General features: G+C 39.0%; 1 protein-coding gene across 18 annotated transcripts in view; it reads right to left on the reverse strand.

Annotated features, from left to right (window-relative positions):
* The window catches only part of IPCEF1 (interaction protein for cytohesin exchange factors 1), a 201,867-nt gene that overhangs the window by 49,398 nt on the left and 127,902 nt on the right, over positions 1-24,567 (reverse strand). For 15 of the 18 annotated variants that reach the window (XM_045391349.3, XM_015448996.4, XM_005552181.5 and 12 more), the window contains 4 exons: positions 13,793-13,866; positions 12,206-12,277; positions 4,931-4,989; positions 3,489-3,574 (listed from right to left, as the gene is read on the reverse strand). In XM_045391349.3, coding sequence (XP_045247284.1) covers positions 3,489-3,574; positions 4,931-4,989; positions 12,206-12,277; positions 13,793-13,866 — 291 coding nt within the window. The remainder of the gene's footprint in view (positions 1-3,488; positions 3,575-4,930; positions 4,990-12,205; positions 12,278-13,792; positions 13,867-24,567) is intronic. The other 3 variants (XM_074037303.1, XM_074037305.1, XM_074037304.1) reach the window with 1 other exon arrangement.

Genomic DNA, 24,567 nt, shown 5'->3' on the forward strand with positions numbered 1-24,567 from the left:
ACTATCACCCCTCTGAAGCCTTCAGAAGAAGAAGGAACATAACATAAAAGCCTCTTCTTCACTCAGGGAAGATTTCCTGATATGTTATTATCTTGTGAAATGTCGTTCAGCCCATTAGAAGCAGAAATCCAAACTGGTTTCATTGTTTATCTTGACTCTATAGCAATTAGAATGATTGGACCCTGAATTAAATATTTTCAAGATTTTTAATTTTTTTGAGATAATTTTCCAAAATAGTATTATTTTATACTGTTGAGTTCATTATCACGAAATGAAAGTTCATCACCCAAAATAATTTTTTAACCAAAAACTTGGGAAAAAAATATTTTTGCCCCTAGGCTTGTATACCTGAGTCATCGCTAGCCTATACTGTATTGGGCCAAACACTAGCTCAATTCACTTTCTGGATAAGAGTTATGACTGAGTGCAGTGTCTCACATTTGTAATCCCAGCACTTTGGGAGGCCAAGGTGAGTGGATCGCTTGAGTTCAGGAGCCACAGACCAACCTAGGGAACATGGCAAAACCCCACATCCACAAAAATTTAACCAGGTATGGTGGTGCACACCTGTAGTCCCAGCTACTCGGGAGGCCAAGGTGGGAGGATGGCCTGAGCCAGGGGTGAGGCTGCAGTGAGTTGCGATCATGCCACTGCACTCCAGCCTGTGTGACAGACTGAGACTGTGTCTCAAAAAAAAAAGTTACTATATATATTTTTTTAATTTCATCTGCTTAAATAAAAAGTCTAAATGTTAGTTTAACCAAGTGCCTTGCATGTCTGTTTTTCAGAAACAAGAGAAAACAAAAACAAAATCTGCCTAGGAAATATGTGAGCAGGAGGAACACATTCTGTTGCTAAGGGGAAAAAAAAAATCTAACTGTTCAACATTTATCTGACTATTTCCAATATATTTCTTTAGAAAATGTTAGCATTAATGGCCTGCCAAAAAATGCTCAACTTAGAACTTCTAAAAAATAACACTTGATTGATGATTGAGAAAATTGAAAGATCCTTCTGAGTTCAGTGACCTAACTTACTGGCCTCATGAGTATCCCTTCATTTATTTGTTTTAAATCAATTATTCCCTGAACTTCTATTGTGCATCAGGTTAGACTGTCATTATATAATGCAATTGAGCCATGATCCATCATCTAAGAAGGCAATTTGGTTGCCTGTATTTCACCAGGGAGACTTCTAGAAGGTCCTCCATGATATGGCTACTCGGTTGCTTTTATTTCACCAGGGTGGGTTCTAGATGCCTGACAATTCTCGTAGCAAAGTAACCTGGGATACTAGTTTGCCATTATAAAACTGAAAGTGTCAGTATTTTACAACTAAATAATCATAAAAGAGGTATATTGGTGGGCACAGTGTGAGGGAGAATGAACTTGAGGGAGAACAACTAAATATTTGCATGTCACAGGTTAAAATAGGAGAGTGACACAGAAGCAGACATAGAGACAAAGACAGAGACAGAGAGAAACAGCAAAAAGACATAATCCTCTCTTAAATCAACAACAAGGAACATTTTTTGAAGACCTATTCAACACAAAGTTGATAATGTCTTTAGAAGCATTAAAGGGTAATCTAACCAGAAAGTTGTCAAAAGCTGGGAAACATTGTAAGGTCTGACAATATCATTAAGTTTGAATGATATAAAGAAAATAAAAGCCTTTTCTAAAATCCAAAATTGATTTTTAAAAAGAAGAAGGATTACACTAGGGAGAAGCTGTGAATATATTGAGAAAGAATAATATTATAAATGTAGTTCAAAAATTGTTCTAAATTTTACCATATTCAAAGTTTAATTGTATTTGTATCTTGCTTAATTTTGGCTAATCATATTTAACAGATATTTTAATAAACATTTATTCAACAAATATTTATGTCTTTTCTTGGCTGCTAGCCAAATAAATTAGAAAACTGACCACAATTCTCCACTGACAGTGTGAAAAAAACAGTAGAGGTCATTATTTAAACAATCAAAATAATACCTTAAATCCAGGAACTTGCAAAACACAATAAAGATAAAAACTATCACACTGAACAGAAATTCTGGCAGAAAAGGTCTGGTAAGTGAATGAGCTACTGTCAACTGTCAGAACCTGTCATCATTTGGGTCTATGATGGACAGATGTCATGGTTCAGTAGAAACAGCAGGTCCTATAAAGCTAAACAGACTGGGATTCTCATCTCAGGCACTCACTGGACATCTGAACATGCCATTCAACATCTCTGAACCTCAGTCTGAACCTCAGTTTCCTTAACCATGAAATGAAGACAGGAATATCTACTTTCTCATGACCTAGGATAGGAAACAATTTTTGAAACCAGGGGGTAAAAAAGGCATTCACCGCAATGAAAGCAATGGATAAATCTGACATGTTAAAATCAAGAACATGTGTTTACAAAGAGAAATTGTGGAACAGTTTTAAAAAGATTAAAAGTGAGATTTGCTCACTTTTAATAAGTTGGTGCAAAATTAATTGTGTGCTTTGCATTATTTTTCGTGGCAAAAACCAGAATTACTTTTGCACCAACCTATAGCTGACAAAGGACTAATATATAGAATAATAAATTAAGAAATCCTATCATTCATAAAGAAAAAGGAGGAGGAGGAAGCAGCTAATGTAGGAAAGACTTAGACACTTCACAAAAGAGAAAGTTCTCACGGCTAACAAACATGAGAAGGTGCTTGGCCTCATTAAATGCAATGCATTAAATAAAATGCAAATTAAATCATATTACTTCTCAGGGTTGCTTGGGGAATTAAGTTTATACATTGAAAGCACCTACATACGTCCTAGTACCTGGTAGGTGTAAAAACCATAAACCAACTTCCCCAATGATCATTGTATGACCCTTTCTCGGGGCCATTACCGTAATGCTAAGAGCACCCAAATAGGAAGCAACTCTCCATAGACTTCACGTTAATTAATAATGTGAACTTATTTTTGGTGCTTCCAAAGCTTAGAATCAAATTTGAATTCCTCTCTAGTGAATACACAAATCACTCCATGTGCACTTTTAATGCACTAACCCCACTCCCAACTTCCTGCTCTCTTTCTGGCTCTCCTTTTTCCTTTCTGCTGTTTTTTCATCCTAAGTTCATTTTGCATTGCTACAGTACATGCACATAGGCAAGGCATTTAAATTCTTCCCGAGGAAAAGTAGGACATAAATAAACACTGTCAAACAAGTCTTTGCAAGCACCGGCCTATCACCTAGAAGCCCTTTGCGTCCTCATGAATCCTCTGAGTACGGTACATCTTTGGGTCACACACAAATAAACCAAGTTTATCATACCAGTGGGTTGCTATGGAGAAGGCTCAAAATCAGCACCCTGAAAATTGCACTTGCTCGTCGGCAGGTATCTTAATTTAGCCCATTCTAAAAATTTATTGGTCAAGCTACTTCCTACCCAATTGGAAGAAATGACATCCACGCATCTGATCGATGACCAACAGACTACTTATGTCGGTACATACCGAAGACTGAGTCTGGGAAGCGTGAGGAGGGGGTGGTGTCTCTGCAGCTATTTCAGGATCTTCCTGTTCACTTTCACTGTAACATTCTATAACAAAAATGAAAATGCTTAATGCTTTAACGCTGTCATCGCTTATTCCACAATGCAAGCAGAGGTTTATCTCCATCTGGCTATTGCAATTTTAATCCAATTCAGAAAGTTCATATCTAATGATATCCACCTGGTAACTACCTGGTGCAAAGGAATTACATAAGAGGTAGAAACAAATGGCCAGTTCGGGGCTCCTGAGCTCAAAGAGCATCCAATAGGCAGGAAGAAGACAAACAGTAGCTTGGGGAAAGTAAAATAATTCCTCAAAAGAGGTGTGAGTCATAATACCAACAGAGCACAAAATCAGTGGTAATTTTGATCACAGGAATCATAGTGAATTGAAACTGGCACGATCACTAAATCATCAATGGTGCACAAATTGTGAAGGGAAGTCCCAGGCTGAGGGAGCAGGCTGGGCCAAGTATGTGGAGAACCCTACGGGATATGGCAGAAAACGAAGCTGGAAGGTGGTAGAGGCCATGTCATAGAAGGCCTTACATACCAGGACAAGGAGAAGTTTTGTGTGTAGTTTTGTACTAACTCACAATCTATAAATAGACAATGGGTGCTTATTTTATGGAAAAGAGGACCAAGAAAATGGTTAGGACACAACTGATTTCATGGGTATTGCATTGTACCCCTTTATTGTTTCAAATGAAGTTGCCACTTTCCCATTTCTAACTCACTCTAAGATTTTATGATTTTGTATCAGAAGATATAACTCCCTACTTCCAATTCCCAAGCCCTTTTGGGGTCTGAGCATTTCAGAAAGACTATGAGTTTGGTGGCCCTGGCAGCTAAATCCTCCCTCTTCTCAACACCAAGGTGCAATTGCATCATTAAGAATTAGACTCCTGTAGCTTTTGAACCCTGAAAGCTACCAACTGAGCTAAAAATATGGCCTGTGTCCCAATATGACCTTCAGGTTCCTAGTACAATCTTAGGGTAATTAGTCTCAGCACACATCTGATGGAAATATTAAAATATCAGGGAGGAAATAGTGGGATGAAAGTTATCTGACCAGATCATGACGAGATCATGTCTATGAGTAAGAATTCCACAAGTGGAGCAATTAAACATTTGCATCAGCGACTGTTTGAGATGTCATGAAGCCCACAGCTGCCGGAGTGTGGGTGAAGTGTGAAAAGCATTCATAGCCAGCATGGGAAGCTCTATTCCATGTTGGTGAGTCTGTGTGAATATGTGTCTCCACATATTTTCAGATCATTTTAAATGCCAAAGCATGTTTCCTCAGGATCAGACTATACATAGAACTTGACATTGTTTTTTCACCCTGTTTCAACCTATTCTAATATTCTTGCTAAATTTTCAGAAATTTAAAATAGAACATACCTTCATCCTTTGTAGTGGATTCCTGATGGATTACAGCCAATCCAAGTTTATTTAACCACCTAAAATAAAATAGAAAGCAAATGTTGACCAAAGAGATTAGCCCCCCACCCATTCACCTTCCCCCAAACTTTGTTATGAAATTAGGTGATGATTCTACCATCAGCCTGCACATTTCCAGAAACAGCATAAGTTTGTGCCATCGAAACCTAAGGCCTCTGGTTTCACAATACTTTCCATACTCAAGGTATCTTTTGTAAGGTAAGATGTGAGGTGGCCCATTACTTAGTTGGTTAATGATGGCAGCTAAATTAGGTATTCCAAATATATGAACAAATACATCTTCTGTAATTGTGCATTTGAAATTTTTAGCAAGCATCAAATCCTTTATCACTGGATTTAGTAACTTGGCTATTAAAGTTACTGGTTGCTACTCTTAATAATGTCTTAATAATGTCAGTTTATTTTAGAAAAAATTTAGAAAAAGATCATCCATGTTTAATCCAGGAATATTTTTATGTCAATCAGTAAAAAAAATCTGGCTAGAATTTGACAGATATTTTTAAACTAGAAAAAATGTTAATTCCTTGAAGAATTTTATGTAACGTAAAAATTGAAAATGTCGTATTTACCATTTTACTGGCAATGAATTCCAATTAAACATCAATAACAAAAACAGAACGAGACAGAAACTCAAACTTGGCTTATCACTGCAGACCACTGTAGTTCCTTCTCAAGGGTTTACTTAGGAAGATATCTTGAAACACAAATTTTTAAAAGCTGGGACACAAAGTGTATCTATGACATATACTCCTAACTCTATAATCTTCCACTTACTGGGAAGATCTTGCTTATTTCTGTACTTATTTTGAGACAGTGAAAATCCGTGCTATGCATTTATCAATTCATCTATGCTTTTGATGTCTTCTAGTCTCGCACTGGACCATGAAGAAGCCATGAACAATTCAGCATGCTACACCTGCACTAAGCCACAAATATTGCACCTTCCCACCTGTGTAACTGTCAGATAGTTAAGAATCCTTATGCAGCCCTCAACCTGCCATGGTCTTGTTGTACCTGTTATTTTTTAACAGAAAATATATAATAAATTCAATGCCAGGCGCAGTGGCTCATGCCTCCCAGCACTTCAGGAGGCCAAGGTGGGAGGATCACCTGAGGTCGGAAGTTCAAGACCAGCCTGACCAACATGGAGAAACCCCGTCGCTACTTAAAAAAAATACAAAATTAGGTGGGTGTGGTGGCAGGTGCCTGTCATCTCACTACTCGGCAGTCTGAGGCAGGAGAATCGCTTGTACCCAGGAGGTGGAAGTTGCAATGAGCCAAGATCACACCATTGCACTCCAGCCTGGGCAATAAGAGTGAAACTCCATGTCAATAAATAAATAAATAAGTAAATAAATAAATAAATAAATAAACAAACAAACAAACAAAATAGGAGCTTCTAAAGAACAAAGATGAGCTCCAGCCTTTGTTAAGAAATCACCTTCAGCACCATAATAATCACAAACTCCTTAGTAGCCACTTAAAATTGGACCAGTAAAGAGCCCAGATGTGCAATAGGAACCCAAAAATGTGTATCAAGTATCAATAGGATAATAGGCAAAATAAGGGAACAGAAATTTACAGGAAAAATCAAATAGCTAGACAACATGTGAAAAAAACTTTTCCCAGCCTCAATAGTATTTTGAGAACGCATACTCAAACACAGGAAAATATTTTCACCACTAGATTGGAAAAAAATTAAAAATATTATTGATTTCAAGTATTTAGCAGGAAATAGAAAAAGAAGCATTGTCACCTTTTATTGAATTGAACATGAAAACTGATACAGCCAATTCTGAGCAGGCAATTCAATGGTAATATTAAAAATTTAAATATCCATCCCCTTCACCCAACAATTCCAATCATAAATATCAATCCTACAAAAACGCACTTTCATATACACAAACAAATGTGGCAGAATGTTCACTGCCAACAAGGCTTGTAATGGCAAAAAGAAAAAACATTAATAAGAAAATGGATAAATTATTTATTCTATCAACACTGATTCTATCAATTTCCTGTTATAATGAAGCTAATGAGAAGACTAAGATGGGGGTAGGGGGTGTTGGTAATGACCTGGAAAATATATGAACAAATATATGTACAAATTCATCTTCTGTAATTGTGCCTTCGAAATTACAAATTTCCAAATTTGTAATGGAAATGTGTATAAAATGGAAAGCCCTAATATGCTCTTAATTGAGAAGATCAAGCATAGAACAGTATGTTTAGCCTGATCCACCGTACTTAAAAAACGATATATTTTTGTATGTCCATGAATTGGTATGCATAGAAAAGGGTCAGGAAGAATATAATCTTACTGTTAAAAGTGGATGGCTGGGCGCGGTGGCTCACACCTGTAATCCCAGCACTTTGGGAGGCTGAGGCCCGTGGATCATGAGGTCAGGACTTAGAGACCAGCCTGACCAACATGTTGAAACCCTGTCTCTACTAAAAAATACAAAAACTAGCCAGGCATGATGGCACGCACCTATAATCCCAGCTACTTGGGAGGCTGAGGCAGGAGAATCGCTTGAACCCAGGAGGCAGAGGTTGCAGTGAGCTGAGATTGCACCACCGCACTCCAGCCTGGGCAGCATAGTGAAACACTATCGCAAAAAAAAAAAAAAAAAAAAGTGGATAACCATCTTCTTCCTCTAAGTGGCCTGAGGTGATCTGTGAAAATGATTTGCTATTCACTTGACCCAGAAAACCCCATAAAACCATGCAAATCAAGAGGTTCAAATCTTTGTGTTCACTTTAAGAACACCTGTGAAATTTCCTAGGCTATCAAAGGTATGCATATATGAAAAGCCACCAAGTTATCTGAAAGACGTCACTTTACAGAAACAATGTGTACCATTCCAACCTTCCAAGGGTGGAGTTGGTAGGTGTGCACAGGCCGAACAATAGGGCTGGACACAGGGCTGGTAGCCCAACAAGAATGCTCAATTTTTCCTGCACATGTTTACAAGTGCAGAGAGTAATGCTGAATTCAAGGGTTTAGATGTAGATTCTCTGGTCGTTAACATCCAGGTGAATGAAACACCCAAGATGGGCCACTGTACTTTCAGAGCTCATGGTCGGATGAATTTATATGTGAGCTCCCTCTGCCACATGGAGATGATCCTCGCTGGAAAGGAAGAAATTGTTCCTAAACCACAAGAGATGGCTGCATAAAAAAAAGTGTCCCATAAGAAACTGAAGAAACAAAAACTCAAGGCACGAGCATCGATTCTGCAAAAAATAAATGCAAACGAAAGCAAAAAGAAAAAAAAGTGATTATCCCTAAGGAGAGTAGTTGAATTAGAAAGTGAGGTGAGGGTATAGGAAATCTTTTGCTTTGTCTAACAAGAATACATTTTATGTCTTATTAACTAAAATAAGCATTTAAAAGTTCATTTTTTAAAACTGACCAGGCAAAACACAACATATTTCATGGTTCACTTTTAAAAAACCATAATAACAATTTTTAGCTTATACGTTAGTTCATAATTGTGTAAGTTGATTCTCCCCCACCCCCAAAAACCATCTAAAAGTGAAATAGGCAAAAGATTCTTTAAAGAGACAAAAAAAAAATAGTTTTCACCTGAGTGTCTGAAATAAGAAAAGGCATTTCTAAGCTCCTTTCCCAAACATGGAAATCGAGCAAAATAGAAGACTGTTGACAATAAAGAAAATATTTTTCTCTGCCCTTACACAAAACGTATATCCTTTTCATTACAACCGTTAGTTACTTGCTGTGAAAAACCGGTGATGGTTTAGAATCTTGTTTGACTGTTTTCTTTCTAGGATCCACTGGCTTAGAGTACCTTCTTTGCTAAGAACTTTTTTTTTAAAACATCATGGCAGCAGGAAAATGTCTATCTGTGGCGAAGCAGATGGATGCACAAAAGGACTTATATTTACATAAAAGAAAATGACAGATGTTTCCTGGGAGTCTGTTGTATATTAATTTGACGTGAATGTGTGTGTTGGAGGAGAGCAAGTGTTAAGAAATTGATGTACAAAACAAGAGCATTCTTCCCACAGTGTCTGAGAAAGGCAGCTCCCATCTTTGCTGAGAAACCAACTCCTTCATTACCCTTAATTACTTACCCCTATACTTTTAAATTGAGACTCACTAGAACATGCGGACCTTCTACTAAACTTAATTACATTTCCCTTCATCGTCCCTGAGAGAAATGTCACCATCCAGAAATGCAGTTGCCCAGGGAGAGGAACTTCTAAAACAAGGACTCATCACTCCAAACGCTACCCACTCCCTCCCCCACACCTCTCATCTTACCAAGTAATACCCAGATACATTATTTCCTGGCTTAAACCGGCTGCATCAGTAAGAAGGGACATTCTTCATGTGTTATTGCAAAGTAAATCTCTGTCATCTGCATAATCTTGTGGGAGAAGGGAGAAGTTGCATTGTTGGCTACTAGAAAAGTCGTTTTTAGAATAATGAAACTCTATAATGATATTATAAACATGAGAAATTATTATAGATTTCAGGCCCAGACAAAATGGACCATTTAGCCGGATGGACAATTTTCGAGTCTAAAGGTCACTAAGAGATTCGAAAACGTGGAGTCCAGACACCTTAAGTTCAAATTTCAATTTGCATCTTGTTTGTCAGCTGGAAAGATAACCCCTAAAAGAATTTCAAGTAAAATGAACAGATCTTCATAGCAGACTGGCGATAAGATCTTGACAATGGTAACTGTGAAAGACTTTGATTTCACAGCCAACAGGATGAAGTATATCTATCATATCTACCCATGCAACTCTACTTACCATTAGGTAGGTTTCTGCAAAGGGAGAACATACAATTGGAAGGTAAATAAACTGGAAATGTAAATAAAACACTGGGCTAGTGAGGAGGGGGATGTGGGATTTACAGAGCACACCTGCATGAAATACAGCCGATTCAGAAAAACATGGAAGGGTCTCACACTTTCATTGGTTTAAAAATGCACCTTACTGTGTAGGAGGAGAAATTCACTAGGTAACAAAGCAAGCACTTAGAATCAATGATTTCTTTTTTTTTTTTTTTTTTTTTTTTTTTGAGACGGAGTCTCGCTCTGCTGCCCAGGCTGGAGTGCAGTGGCCGGATCTCAGCTCACTGCAAGCTCCGCCTCCCGGGTTCACGCCATTCTCCTGCCTCAGCCTCCGGAGTAGCTGGGACTACAGGCGCCCGCCACCGCGCCCGGCTAGTTTTTTGTTTTTTGTTTTTTTTTGTATTGTTTCTCTGCTACTCTGTATCACTCACCTCTTGCTGGAGAAAGGAGAACTACTTGCAAGGAATCAGTCACAGAATGAGTGGGAAGGACAGGCCAGGGATGGAAGCTGGAGCTGCAAGGCGCTTTTAAAGAACAGCCAGGACAGCAGGAGGTATTGAGCAGGGGAGAGGCGGGCAGCACTGTTTCACTGCCATTCAAGACCAGAAAGGACCATTTGGGAAGAACTGAGGCTCAGCGGCGGACTGACCTCACTATCACAGGGCTCCAAGTGCTAGTGGGCAAGACCTTGTGCCTTCCACATCCCACTTACACAGCAAGGGCTTTGCTAACCAACAGGATTTAGCAACTGATGCAAATAAAAAAAAAATAAGTAAAGAGCTTTGATGTGGAGATTTTAACATCCTCTCCATTCGTGTATCTGTTCTTATTTTTCTCAGATGCTTAAGAAAACCAAGGGGAGAAAAAAGCTAAAACTAGAAAAAGGGTAGAAATAAATTCTCTCTTTGTCCAAGTAAATCAAAGCTTTGTTTGGAAGACTCAACTGTCAGTTCCTTGCCTTGTTATTTCTAACACAGGGCTTCCCAACTTTCTACAGTACAAAACTATTCTGTCCTCACCTGGAGGGTGATGCTGGGGAGGTGAAGATAGGGGACAGATGAGAATCCTTCTAGCTGGACAAAGCTACTGAAGGACAGTGTGTGTGTGTGTGTGTGTGTGTGTGCGCGCGCGCGCGCCCATGCACATGTTTAGTGAAAGACAGTTGCTCTTTTCCTTCATGTTTCTAGAGCAAGAGAGCAAAGAGAACTACATAGGGCAGATAGGCAAGGAAATCATTATAGGTAAAACAGATTAAGCGTGAGCTCTATGAATGGAGGAATTATGTGTGGTTTTTTCATTGCCATTGCCCACCATCTGCTGCAATGGGGCACGTGGTAGGCGTTCCATAAACGTATTTTCAAATGGTCATTTGAAATAATAAGAGACACTAAGAATTCTGAAATTATGGCTAAATTAAATAGAATGCCTTCTGATACCTCCAGTCAGCACCTCAAATACAGCCTGATTCAAATAGCCATTGCTGACCAGGTGAGGTGGCTTATGCCTGTAGTTCCAGCACTTTGGGAGGCTGAGGTGGGTGGATCACTTGAGGTCAGGAGTTCGAGACCAGCCTGGCCAACATGGTGAAACCCTGTCTCCACCAAAAACACAAAAAATTAGCTGGGCATGGTGATGCATGCCTGTAACTCGGGAGGCTGATGCAGGAGAATCATTCAGACTCAGGATGCAGAGGTTGCAGTGAGCCGAGATCACACCACTGCACTCCAGCCTGGGCAACAGAACAAGACTCTGTCTCAAAAATAAATAAATGAATGAATGAATAACAGCTATGGTGATCACACCTGACTGTGTGTAGAGCAGGTTGTACTCTGCACACAACCCACTTATTTTCACAGACCACCTGGCAAATGGAGCTAGGGATCTACAATTTTAAGTTCAATGTACTCTGAGCAAAGACGTTTTGCAAAATGTTCGGGAAATACATGGAGAAGTGATAAATACATGAATCATCACGATAATCACACAGCATATATTAAATGCTATAGAGATATTTTGCATGTAGAATTCTGAAAGTTGCAAGATCAGTTACATAATACTTTCAAGCCTCTCTCCTTGTGATGCTGATTCTCCTTTTAACATGTTCTTTTAATGACTTCTGTCCACTCCTTTCTCTACTTAGTGGTTCCCTGAGAGGAACTGTACAGCCTCTTCCTAAAATAGCCACTTTGATACATGTAATTCTCCAAACTCTTTCCAAATACTAGAGAAGAACGAAGGCATTGCAAGTGCTAAATAAATTAATCCTTAAAGTAACAGAAATAAATAAAACAATAATTGATATGAACATATGATTAAAATTCCAACGCCTAACCAAAGTTAAGTATACTCCCATTAAGGATTGGGTTTACCAGTTTCCTCTACTTACACATTCATTTCCTGCACATTCTCAGCTGCAAAATAAAAGGTCTTGATCTGTGGATGGCTGATCTTAAAAGCACTTGAAGGAGGAAAAGCACAAACACATAAAAAAATCAGTGTTTATAGTCAACAATGGGTCTGAAAGTCAATCAGTAAAATATAAGCTTCATAAACTTGTCTGCTTTCTTTGTAAATTTACAAAAAATAATTTGGTAATATTAAATACCTATTGTCTAGTCTCTAGTTCGTATAGGGAACTGAGAGTAAATTTTTTATGTCAGAACATCCAGAACAGGGCTGAGTCTTAGCTGGTCAGTAGTTTCCATTTAAAATATATAGGCATATCCTTTTCCTCTCACTTGCTAACTGCTTTGCTATAAAGATACAATAAATTCAATTTTAAAGTGATAGAAATGTCACTTCAAAATATTCAGAATAACTACTTCAAGCAAGGTATTTCTTCACTTTCAATCAAATACGCAGAAGAATTTTTATAGGAAAATAATCAGGTATGGAACATCCACTCTGCAGCAACACATCAGAAATCTTATCCAAGGCACCCTTTGTTAGTAAAGGAGAAATATGAAATAGATTTTAGTATAAAAGAAAAGTAGAAAACATTGAAGATAACAAACGAGAAGTGCTTCCACTTTAACCTTTAGGCAGGAAGTCCTGCAGCACAGCACAGGCCAGAGTTTTTGTAAATAGCCAGTCCTTTTCAAACCACAAGAATCAACACTGGACGTGTGCAACCACACCACAGAGGCAAAGACATAAAGCTAACACCAGTTTACTAATCTTGTTAAAAGTACTCAATTGCTGCAACAACTAACATAGGACAAAAAGGAAAGCCCCCTCGTGATAAGCCTGGAAAAGATGTCAAAGGTAGAAGAAATCATAAGAAAAAGGTGAAAATGGACACATATGCAAAATATAGCAGCCTGCTATCATGGGAGAAGCACTTGAATGAGAGTCTAGAAAGCTGGGTTTACAGCCAGCCCTCTCATGAGATCTAAGCAGGTCACAGACTCTTTGGGCTGTTTCCTTCTCAGGAAAACCAGGACCATGAGCTGGTGATTTTTGTGGTCCCTGTCAGTTCTCAAATCTTTTGGATTTAAATTAGATCAGAGTGTCATCTCTAAGCTTAAGACATCTCAGAAAATTCAATGCCAAGGGTGCATCTGATTAACTCCATGAACTAAGAAAGAGAAACTGGTCTTGCTGGCATATCTGCAACTCGGGTGAGTCCTATTTAACTGCTTGTTCTTTTCTTTACTAGAACTGAAGCTTGACATCTGACCTCCCTGCCAGTCCTGGAGGGGTTTTATTCCATCACAGACACAGTCATCAGCAACAGTCCATGCCAAGGCTTCATGGGGGTTTTAAAATCCATCTGCTCCACAAAACAAAAATTCCAGAAAATGAGAAGTTAAATGCTTCTACTTCTATGTAGGGTGCCAACCCATAATGCCCCAAAATCTCAGACATTCCAATGTTACCTTCACTCACTTCTAAGTCACCATATCATTTGGTGAACATTATGAAGAGATAGTATCCTGGCTCAGAGTTTTGTGGAAGATGAGAGACAACTTACTGCTTTTTCTTGCATTCGGATGCTCTTTCCACAGTGAAATCAGGCAGGTTGACAAATCCATCAGCTTTCTCTGCCTGAAACAAACACATACCACAAATAGGAATGAATGCATCAATCCTGGGGATTAGTGTATTGAGATACATGGAATAGGGATGGTATAAATGAAATGAGGGAGAATCAAGAGATACCACCCTGAATCACCATGGAGGTGTCCCAGATACACAGTTCATGAGAAAAATTAATGTTCTCCTGATAAGCCACCCAGAATCTTTCCATGAGAAGTGACATGACATGACACAGCTTAGGGATGGTCACCATATGGCAGGCATAGGACCTGCCTCCATCCGCCTCCTGTCTCTGTGGAAAACATAGCTAACCAAACAGAGTCTTATGTCTGCTGAGCCCATCAGCATCCACAGCATCTTCTATTCCTACTACTCTAGTCAGCTAGCACATAGGAAGAAACCTAACTAGCATTCTTGATATATATGGTGCCCAGAGCCCTGACTTTGGAGTTAGCAAATCTGCACTCCTATCATGGATCGACCACTTACTGGTTGTTATGACTTAAATGAGCTCAGATAAACAAAACAGCTAACAGTCACTCAACACACATTATTTCCCCTCCCAAGTCTGTAGACAGGGCCTTGGGGATTAAATCACAGAGCTACATCTTTCAGAACCTCAGTCCCATCGTTGATTCCTGGGGATTCTTTCTACAAGGAAAAGACTGTAGAAGAAAATTACATTTATGAGGACATAGCATAAATGTCACTTTACATCAGCAAAAACATGTATAGGAAATATAATCACTGTCCCACCTCTCTAAGAATTTGTTAATCTGTGTTTTACAAATAAAGTTTAACTGAGCCACGATGAAGCTAGATTGTTTGTCACCCACAGAATTCAAATCTTCTTGCATCTACACTGATGTCTCTGAGCAGAGAAATAGAATCCACAAGATTAAACGTAAATGAGTCTGTGGTTACTGGGAGATGAGTAAAAATGGATTTTGAAAATACAATCTTAATTTTACAAGTCGGCTAGCTATTAAGTTAGTGTCATGGGTGCTTTTAGTTTACTTGATCATTCTGCTCTTTCCTTTATTGTCAACTAGAGTGCAATTTGCATTCTTTTCTTCGGAAAAATTAAACGGTGAAGCATCCAACCCTATGCCCATCTTCTCTCTCTTATGTGACTCAACTCATCTAAATTCTTCACCTGGAATGCCTTCTTCTTATAAGATTCAAAACTCAAGGCTGGGTGCCATGGCTCATGCCTGTAATTCCAGCACTTTGGGAGTCTGAGACGGGTGGATCACTAGAGGTAAGGTGTTGAAGATCAGCCCAGTCAACATGGTGAAACCCTGTCTCTACTAAAAATACCAAAAAAAAAAAAAAAAAATTTAGCTGGTCATGGTGGTGGGCACCTGCAATTCCAGCTACTTGGGAAGCTGAGGCAGGAGGTTAGCTTGAACCTGGGAGGTAGAGGTTGCAGTGAGCCAAGATCGCGCCACTGCACTCCACTGTCGACAACAGAGTGGGACTCTGTCTTTAAAAAAAAAAAAAAAATCAAAACTTAATTCTAATGGATACTCTCTTCTTTAAACATTATTTATGCATATGTGTGTATACAGAATGAATATGTATTCATTCATATGTATATTATATATATGCAGCTTCTCTCTTGACAGGCTGCTTAATTACTGGATGCTGATTCTCAAAGAGAATATAAGGTATTCAGAGAATACAGACTAAGTCAACTTTCTGTACAATGCACAGTGCTTCCTGTGGATTCTCAATCAACCTTACAAAAAAGTATAGTTTTGAAAAACGACATTAGGTCCCGTCAATTCCACTTTTAGATCTACAAACTGAGTATCCCTTATTTGAAATGCTTGGGACTGTAAGTGTTTTATATTTCAGAATTTTGCTGATTTGGGGATATTTGCATGTACAAAGAAGTCAAGCATCCCGAATCTGAAAATCCAACACCCAATGAATACTCCCTTTGAGCATCATGTTGGTGCTCAAAAACTTTCAGATTTTGGAACATTTTGGATTGGATTTTTGGATTACAGATGCTCAACTGTATGCCCAAAGGAATTGAAAAATGGTACTCAAATACATGTGCAGCCCTGTTCACAAAGCACTCACAACAGCCAAAAGGTAGAAACAGCCCAAATGCCCATTAACAGATAAATGGATAAATTAATTGTGCTGTATCTATACAATGGAATATTATTCAGCCTTAAAAAAGAATAAAGTGCTAATACATGCTATGTGGATGAATCTCGAAAACCTTGTGTTAAGTGAAAGAAATGAGACACAAAAGCTCATCTCTCATATGATTCAATTTATAGGAAATATCCAGAAGTGGAAATCCAGAGAGACAGAACATAGCTAATGGGTAGCTACCCAGGGCCTAGGCAGTAGGAAACAGGGAGCAACTGCTCAATGGGTAAGGGGTTTCCTTTTGGGGTGATGAAAATGTTTGGAATCTAGATAGATGAGGAGGTTGCACGATGTTGTGAATGTATTAAATGCCACTGAATTGCTCACTTTAAAGTAGTTAATGTTAGGTTGTATGACTTTCATCCCAATTTTAAGAATCTATGTTAGGGTAAGGCGTTTTTATGTAAATTTCCATAATTAATTTAGAAAGAAAAAAATCACTTAGACTCAGCATTTGTTTCTACTTCCTCCTCCCATTCATTTCCATATGTTCCAGAGAAACCGTAGAGACCAAAACTCCGCCCATGTTGCTAAATCCCCTCTACTGTTTTCAGTCCTCACTTAATTGAACTCTAAGTGGCGCTGTAGCTGCTTTCTCCCTCTGGAGCCACCCTCCTGTTGTGGCCTTTTTGACAGCACATTACTGCTGCTCCCCTTTTTTCTCTAACTATGCCTTCTTCTCTTTCAGGGGTCTTGTTCTCCTGTCTATTTCTTAAATGTCAGAGTTCCCTAGAGTTCCGTCCACAGACTTATTCTCTTTTTGTTCCAAAACTCTCTATAGATGATCATACACACCCTCATGGCTTCATCTGTCATCACTGTACACACATATCCAAAACCCATACCTTGTATCACCACTGTCTACATATATCCAAAATCCATATCTCAAACTGGGATTCAATCCAGGAACTCCTGTCCCAGATTTCCAGCTGCCTAGGAAGCCTATTCCCATGGGCCCCACAAGAGTAACAAATCCAAAATCAAACTCATTATCTTACTCCATAAAATGCCTATTCCTTTCTCCTGTGTTCTCTACTTCAGTGAATAATATCACTTTCTAGCCAGTTGCCGAAACAGGACATCTGAGAGATATCCCCAACTCTTCCATTCCCTTCTGGGTGCCCGTGCACGTAAACTCAAAGTTGTATTGTTGCTGCATCTGCTCACGGGTCTTCAATCCATCCATTACCTACTGCCTCCTTCAACTTACCCTTAATGTTTTGTTGAATGACTACAAAAGTCTCCTAAACTATTCTCCTTCTCTGTAATTCTGCCCTTTCATCATATTTAGTGTCCAAATCACAGTCACAGTCACAGCAAATCTTTACATCATGAGCATTCTTCATGGCACTGTTCTGATTAAATACCCTGCATGGTGTCCAGTTGCCCTCGGGTCAACTCTAAATGCCTCGGCAGAGGATTCAGAACCTTTATAATCAAGCCCTGATTAGTTCCACAGTTTCATCTCTCCCCCTCCCCCATTTAGCCAAAGACAAACAGAAAAATCAAAAACAAAGGAAAAACAATACTTCTGGCCAGGAGCAGTGGCTCACACCTGTAATCCTAGCACTTTGGGAGGCCAAGGTGGGCAGATCACCTGAGGTTAGGAGTTTGAGACTCACTTGGCCAACATGGTGAAACTCCATCTCTACTAAAAATTGCAAACAGTAGCCAGGCATGGTGGCAGACGCCTGTAATCCCGGCTACTTAGGAGGCTGAGGCTGAGGCAGGAGAATCGCTTGAACCGGGAAGCGGAAGTTGCAGTGAGCCGAGATCACACCACCGCACTCCAGCCTGGGCAACAGAGCGAAACTCTGTCTCGAAACAAAAAAAAACAATTAAAAAATAAAATAATAAAAAAAGAAAAAACAATAGTTCCATGGAGCTGAATTAGAATCAGCACCCAATTTATGGCATGATTAGTTTCTAGAAAACTCATTTTCAGTACAATAAATTATCTCAAATGAGATAATACACAAATCAATCAACAAAAATGTAACACACCCACATACTCTTTTAGTAGTATTTTTATTCATCTAAAAATAAAATTGGCCAGGCTCAGTGGCTCACGCCTGTAAGGAGGCCAAGGTGGAAGGATCACTTGAGCCCAAGAGTTCAAGACCAGCCTGGGCAACATGGTGAAATCCCATCTCTGCAAAGGTATAAAAATTAGCTGAGCATGGTGGCACACGCCTGTATTCCCAGCTACTTGAGAGGCTGAGGTGGGAGAATCACCTGAGCCCAGAGGTCGAGGCTGTTATGGGTTGTGATCACACCACTGCACTCCAGCCTGGGTGACAGAGTTAGAATGTGTCTAAAAAAAAAATTAATTAACTAATTAAATTTAATCAATGTAAATTAATCACATTTAATCAATGTAAAAAATAAACGGTAAATCTTCATTTGGGTGGATTCCTTTTCTGCATAAGTGAAACAGCTGAGATTCCCTTAAATAGGAGCCTAAATAAGTTTGGGTGAAAACATCTTAGTGTTTCCCCAGGAAATTATCACTTTAAAAGCAGAAGCTTTTTTTTTTTGTACTCTGAAGACAGTTGAGTTATATTCAAAATCACGGATAATTTGTGTCAAAAATGGTCCCTGCTTATTTGACTTGCAAAAAAAGGCCTCAAAAATGACAATCACAGAGGGCAAATCCTGAGAGAATGACAGTTTTCTTCTCTTCCTCCTCCTTTTCCTCCTCCTACGCTTCTCCAGATCCCTTGTTGCCTATTATATTAACTAAAATGAGTTTGTTGAATGAGATCCTTCTTCTTCAATTCCTAACTTTCTAAAAAGCTTCCTGCAGGTGGCCAAATGGGGTGGCTCACGCCTGTAATCTCAGCACTTTGGGAGGCCGAGGCAGAAGGATCACTTGAGTTCAGGAGTTCAAGACCAGCCCAGGCAACATAGGGAGACCTTGTCTCTATTAAAAAAAAAAAAAAAAAAAAAAAAAAAAAAAAGGTTTCCTCCAGGTTCTATATGGGTACCTGCAAGTTTCCCTCGAAATCCTGATGTAATAAAAAACTTGTTCTCCTGCCAGAGGTATCAAACCCATCCTTTGGCCATTGTGCAAACTTCTCTTTCCAAATCTAGTCTTTTTTTTTTTTTTTTTTTTTTTTTTTTTTTTTTGAGACGGAGTCTCGCTGTGTCTCCCAGGCTGGAGTGCAGTGGCGTGATCTCGGCTCACTGCAAGCTCCGCCTCCTGGGTTCACGCCATTCTCCCGCCTCAGCCTCCCAAGTAGCTGAGACTACAGGCGCCCGCCACCACGCCCGGCTAGTTTTTTGTATTTTTAGTAGAGACGGGGTTTCACCATGTTAGCCAGGATAGTCTCGATCTCCTGACCTCGTGATCCACCCGCCTCGGCCTCCCAAAGTGCTGGGATTACAGGCTTGAGCCACCGCGCCCGGCCCAAATCTAGTCTTAAATTCAGAAGAAACACATTCCTTTTACTGTGTTTGATTACCTGGTTGTTTGTCTGCTTCTCCAATGGATTGTGAGTACCCTGAAGGTAATAACTGTTTTGTTCATACATATTATTTATAAGGTATGGAATAAGTACATGTAAAATAAATAAATACATTTTATGAATGAATGAACGAACTATAATCTTTTTCCTCTGACAATAAAGTGTTAAAATGAGATGCAGAAGGTAGTGTGAAAAAGTTTGACAGTTTCTTTTTTTTTTTTTTTTCAGATGGAGTCTCTCTCTGTGTTGCCCAGGCTTGAGTGCAGTGGCGCGATCTTGGCTCACTGCAAGCTCCGCCTCCTGGGTTCACGCCATTCTCCTGCCTCAGCCTCCCTAGTAGCTGGGACTACAGGCGCCCACCATCATACCTGGCTAACTTTTTGTATTTTTTTTAGTAGAGACGGGGTTTCACTCTCTTAACCAGGATAGTCTCGATCTCCTGACCTTGTTATCCGCCTGCCTCAGCCTCCCAAAGTGCTGGGATTACAGGCGTGAGCCACCACGCCCAGCAGTTTGGCAGTTTCTAAAAAACGTAAGCATATAATTACCTTACCACTGAACAATTCTACCCCTAGGTATCTACCCAAGAGGAACGGATACAAATGTCCATGCAAAGGTTTGTGTGCAAATCATTACAGCAGCGTTATTCGTAATCACCCAGAACTGGAAACAGCCTAAATGCCCATCAACTACTAAATAGAGTAGGACACAGCCATATGATGAAATGCTATGTAATCATGAAAAGGAGCAAACCACTGACACTTGCTGAAACATGGAGGAACCCCGAAAACATTCTGCTAAGTGAAAGTGAAACACAAGCGATCACTTATGACTGTGTGATTCCATTTCCATGAAATGTCCAGAAAGGGCAAATCTATAGAGACAGAAAGCAGGACAGTGGTTGCCTGGGGTTAGGGGTGGGAATTAACTGTAAATAGGGATGGAGGATCTTATTGGTACAATAAAAATTATTTAAAACTGTTTTATTATGATGGTTGCACCACTCGGTAAATCTACCAAAAATGGATGAACTGCAAATTTGAATAGTGTGAACTTTATGATACATAAAATGTACCTTAATACAGCTGTTTTTAGAATCATGAGGTGCAGAGGAAGTTTGGAGAATAATATGCAAGTTAAATCTCTCCTCGTTGGCCATCAGTGAGACTTGGAAGCAGGTGAAATAGGAGGCTTCTGACAATCCCACTGACGATTCAGTATGATTTGTTCAAACTTCAGATACCAAATTAGGTTTCTATTTCCAATACTCCATGGTTTAATCTTAACTATAGTTTCAAGCTTGGACTATAGGAATTTTGGAGACACAAATATTTCATGCAATGTTTGCCATACTTCAGACATTTTTAAAAATTAACTAAAATAGAACATTAAATTTTAATATTTAAATGGCAGAGCATAGAGGCTTTTTAGGACAGTGAAAATATACTGTATTTTTTTAAAGCTGATTATATGTCATTATACATTTGTCCAAACCCATAGAATGTACACCACCAAGAGTGAACCCAGGATGAACTATGGAGTCTGGGTAACAATGATGTGCCAATGTCGGCTCATCAATTATAACAAATCTCCCAAGCAGATGGGGATATTGATGATGGGGAGGTTGTGCATGAGTATGGGCAGGGAGTATATGGGCAATAGCTGTACCTTCCTCTTAATTTTGCTGTGAGCCTAAAACTGCTCTAAAAAGATAAAGTCTTTTAGAAATTAACTAAAATAGGACATCAGATTTTAGAATTTAAATGCAAAAATAAGTGTTCATTGCCAAGATAACATTTGGCCTTTTTGTACCACAGGTATTTTGGAAAACATACAAAATTACTTCTTAGGTACCTACACATGTCAGAAAAGCAGAAGAGGCTGACCAGGAGAAATGAGACTGACGTGTATTCTCGAGTCTAAGTAGGTCAAAGAAGACCAAGCCAGAAGCAGATGAATGATAATATAGGAAACGGTCATGTAGTTCCTGGTTAAAAAATGAAAAGTAATATTCTCTCTCTATTTTCAATGAAACCATAGTTCCTTAATTCTAAAACCCTGATTTCTTTACACTTCAATAATTCTGAAATCAGAAGGCACCTTAGAATCTATGTATATTTTCATTGCAACGTTTTCTCCCCTAAAACCTGTTATTAAATAAATTATAGGTCTTAAATAGAATCTTGAATTCAAGAAAAAAAATTAGCTAAAAAAATTTCTTTGTAATACACTTTTGTGTTTTTAAGGGAATGTAGAATTGAAATTCTTGAAATTACCTTAAACAAATTTAATGAGGTTTCCCAATGACTATCTGAATCAGGAGAAGCTGCAAAAGTCTCCATTTCTCCACGTAAATCTATTGTTTTCTCAGTTATTCCCCAAAACCCCCAGGGCATTGGAAACAGATGAGGTCTAAACTCTGAGCTGAGCTGCCCATTCTCATGCCACCTTAGAACAGTTGTCACTAGATTCTCACACTACACACACACTCATGGCCACTAGAGAAATCTGAATTATATTCTTTAAAATAGAAAGTAAAAGTAAATGGAGATCGAAGAAAAGATAGTTTAAAATTCACTGTAAAAGTTCTAGTTCTACGGAGAAACCATCATTCTCACACATTGCTGGTGGTAATGCAAAATGGAACTCAACAGAAGGAAACTGGATAATAATCAGCAAAAACACACTTGCCCATTGACCCAGAAATGGAATTTCTGGGATCTGTCCTAACTATACCTTGGAGAATATATGGAATGACATATGCATTGCAGCGTTGTTTGTATTTACAAAGGATTGCAAAGAATGCAAATGCCTATCATCAGGGGACAGTTGAATACACCGTGGTATCCACACACAGTGAATAACTATGAAAAATGCCATACGGCACATACAGCAATCTCTAGGACACAGTGAGAGAAAAAGTAAGGTTCAGTACTATATATGTAATATGCTAATTTTGTGTAAGAAAGGAGGCTGGGATTGGCTCAATATACACACTTGCTGTATTTGCGAAAAGAAACACGGAAAAATAAACCAAAAACAAATAGAAAAGGGGGAAGAAAGAGGATAGAGAACAGAGATGCAAAGGAGACTAACTTGGTTGTAACTTGTTACAGTTTTGACTTTGGAATCGGGTACATTATTGATTTTTTAAATCAAAAACAAACATGAAAAAGAAAAGCAATTCTCGAAATTAAAAACAAATAGAAACAAACCTAACTGAATGTAAAGATGGTGACATAGTACTACACAAATAATCACTGCTCTGAGACACCTCAGAACTTTGACTATACATACTTCATGGCATACAGGCTAAGTAAGTACTCTTCACAATGACATGTTATTATCATCTTTACATAGTCTTGGTAGGTTCTTCCTTTCTTCCCCTCTAAAATTGCACAGAATCTAAAGCTTCTCTCCTTCTCTCCATACAATAGCATCCATGGCATTGCAACTCATCTGCCCCTTCCTTTCAGAAAAGGAAAAGTGAAGATTAGCACACCAACACAATCTACATTCTGCAACTATCACAGAGAGCTGCATGTATTAGCATCGGGCTGTGACAAGCACTGCACCAAAAGAAAGAAAAAATGTCTGTATTTTATTTTCTTGTAGATATCAGAAGCAGGCACGGTAGGGAGTGTGCTTGGAATCCTTTTAAGAAATAATAATCTTGAGTAACACATAATAAGACCTAACATTTATTGAGTGCTAAGCATATGCCAGTGAGGCAGTACTATGATCACAACCTTAAGAGGAAAATTCATCCCATGCCAAGTGCCAGAAGCTAGAACACCAAGCTAGCCTGGCATTATACTATGGGAACCCCCATGTGGTACTATTAAAGTGACAGGACTCAGACCAGGACCCAGCAAACAGTCGAATAATTCTAAAGACAAGACTGAAGAAATTCTTCAGAGCTAAAAATAGGCTCAGGAACTGAAATGGGAGAAGGAGAGAATCTGCAGTCGACACATGGCACAGAAATAAACAACCCTGGATTTGGAATTAATGTCTCGATGCAAGCCACATACTCTGACATCCCAGGCAGAGTACTTAACTTCTGTGAGTCACTGTCCTCACAGCGAATAAGCAGCTATAACCAGCTTCTCCAGACTAAATAGAAATTAACACAGATGTGTGTAATAATGTAAAATTTGTTAAAGCTATAAAAAATCCAAGAATTTATTATTATTAGTTCCTAGAAAAGCAGGAAAATGGGTGAAAAGGAAACAAAAGAGAAGGACTGATCCTGAAATTAATGTAAAATAAGGTGGGTTTTTTTTTGTTTTGTTTTGTTTTTTTGAGATGGAGTCTTACTCTTGTCACCCAGGCTGGAGCGCAGCGGTGCGATCTCATCTCACTGTAACCTCCGCCTCCCAGGTTCAAGTGATTCTTCTGCCTTAGCCTCCCAAGTAGCTGGGGTTACAGGCACGTGCTGCCATGCCCAGCTAATTTTTGTATTTTTAATAGAGACAGGTTTTCGCCATATTGACCAGACTGGTCTCAAACTCCTGGCCTCAAGTGATCTGCCCACCTCAGCCTCCGAAAGTGCAAAATAAGTTTTTTGACTGAGTGCACTGTAAGCTGAGCCCTCCGACTAGCTGTTTCTGTGTCTCAGCTCTCCTCTCTTTTCTTTGCATCAGATTAATGGTTGAAAAAAACATTTTAGATTATTTGGAGAATAATAATGCTAGTAAACTTACTATATTCTTCATGTATTATTTGGGGTGTATTTTTACTAAAATATTGTTGCATTTGGGTTTAGCGAACATTACCCTATGAATATAATTAGATTTAGATCCAGAGCGAGACTTTTTTCTTACAAACACCTAGAAATAGATATTCTACATAGACAACAGTTGGTAAATGTTTTTGGCTAGATAAAAAGGCCCAGTTTCCTACAGAACCCAGAGAATCTTGGCATTGATTATAAAAACAGAAGGAAAGAATTGATTACGCTAATGAGGATGGTTCTGGGGATACTGAGGCTCCAACAGGGGGAAGAGGGGAAGGGTTCTGCAGTAAGGAGATCACTTACTCTCAGTGACCCTGACACATGCCCTGTCCTTAC

This window comes from Macaca fascicularis, chromosome 4, assembly GCF_037993035.2.
Source record: "Macaca fascicularis isolate 582-1 chromosome 4, T2T-MFA8v1.1".
NCBI lineage: Eukaryota > Metazoa > Chordata > Mammalia > Primates > Cercopithecidae > Macaca > Macaca fascicularis.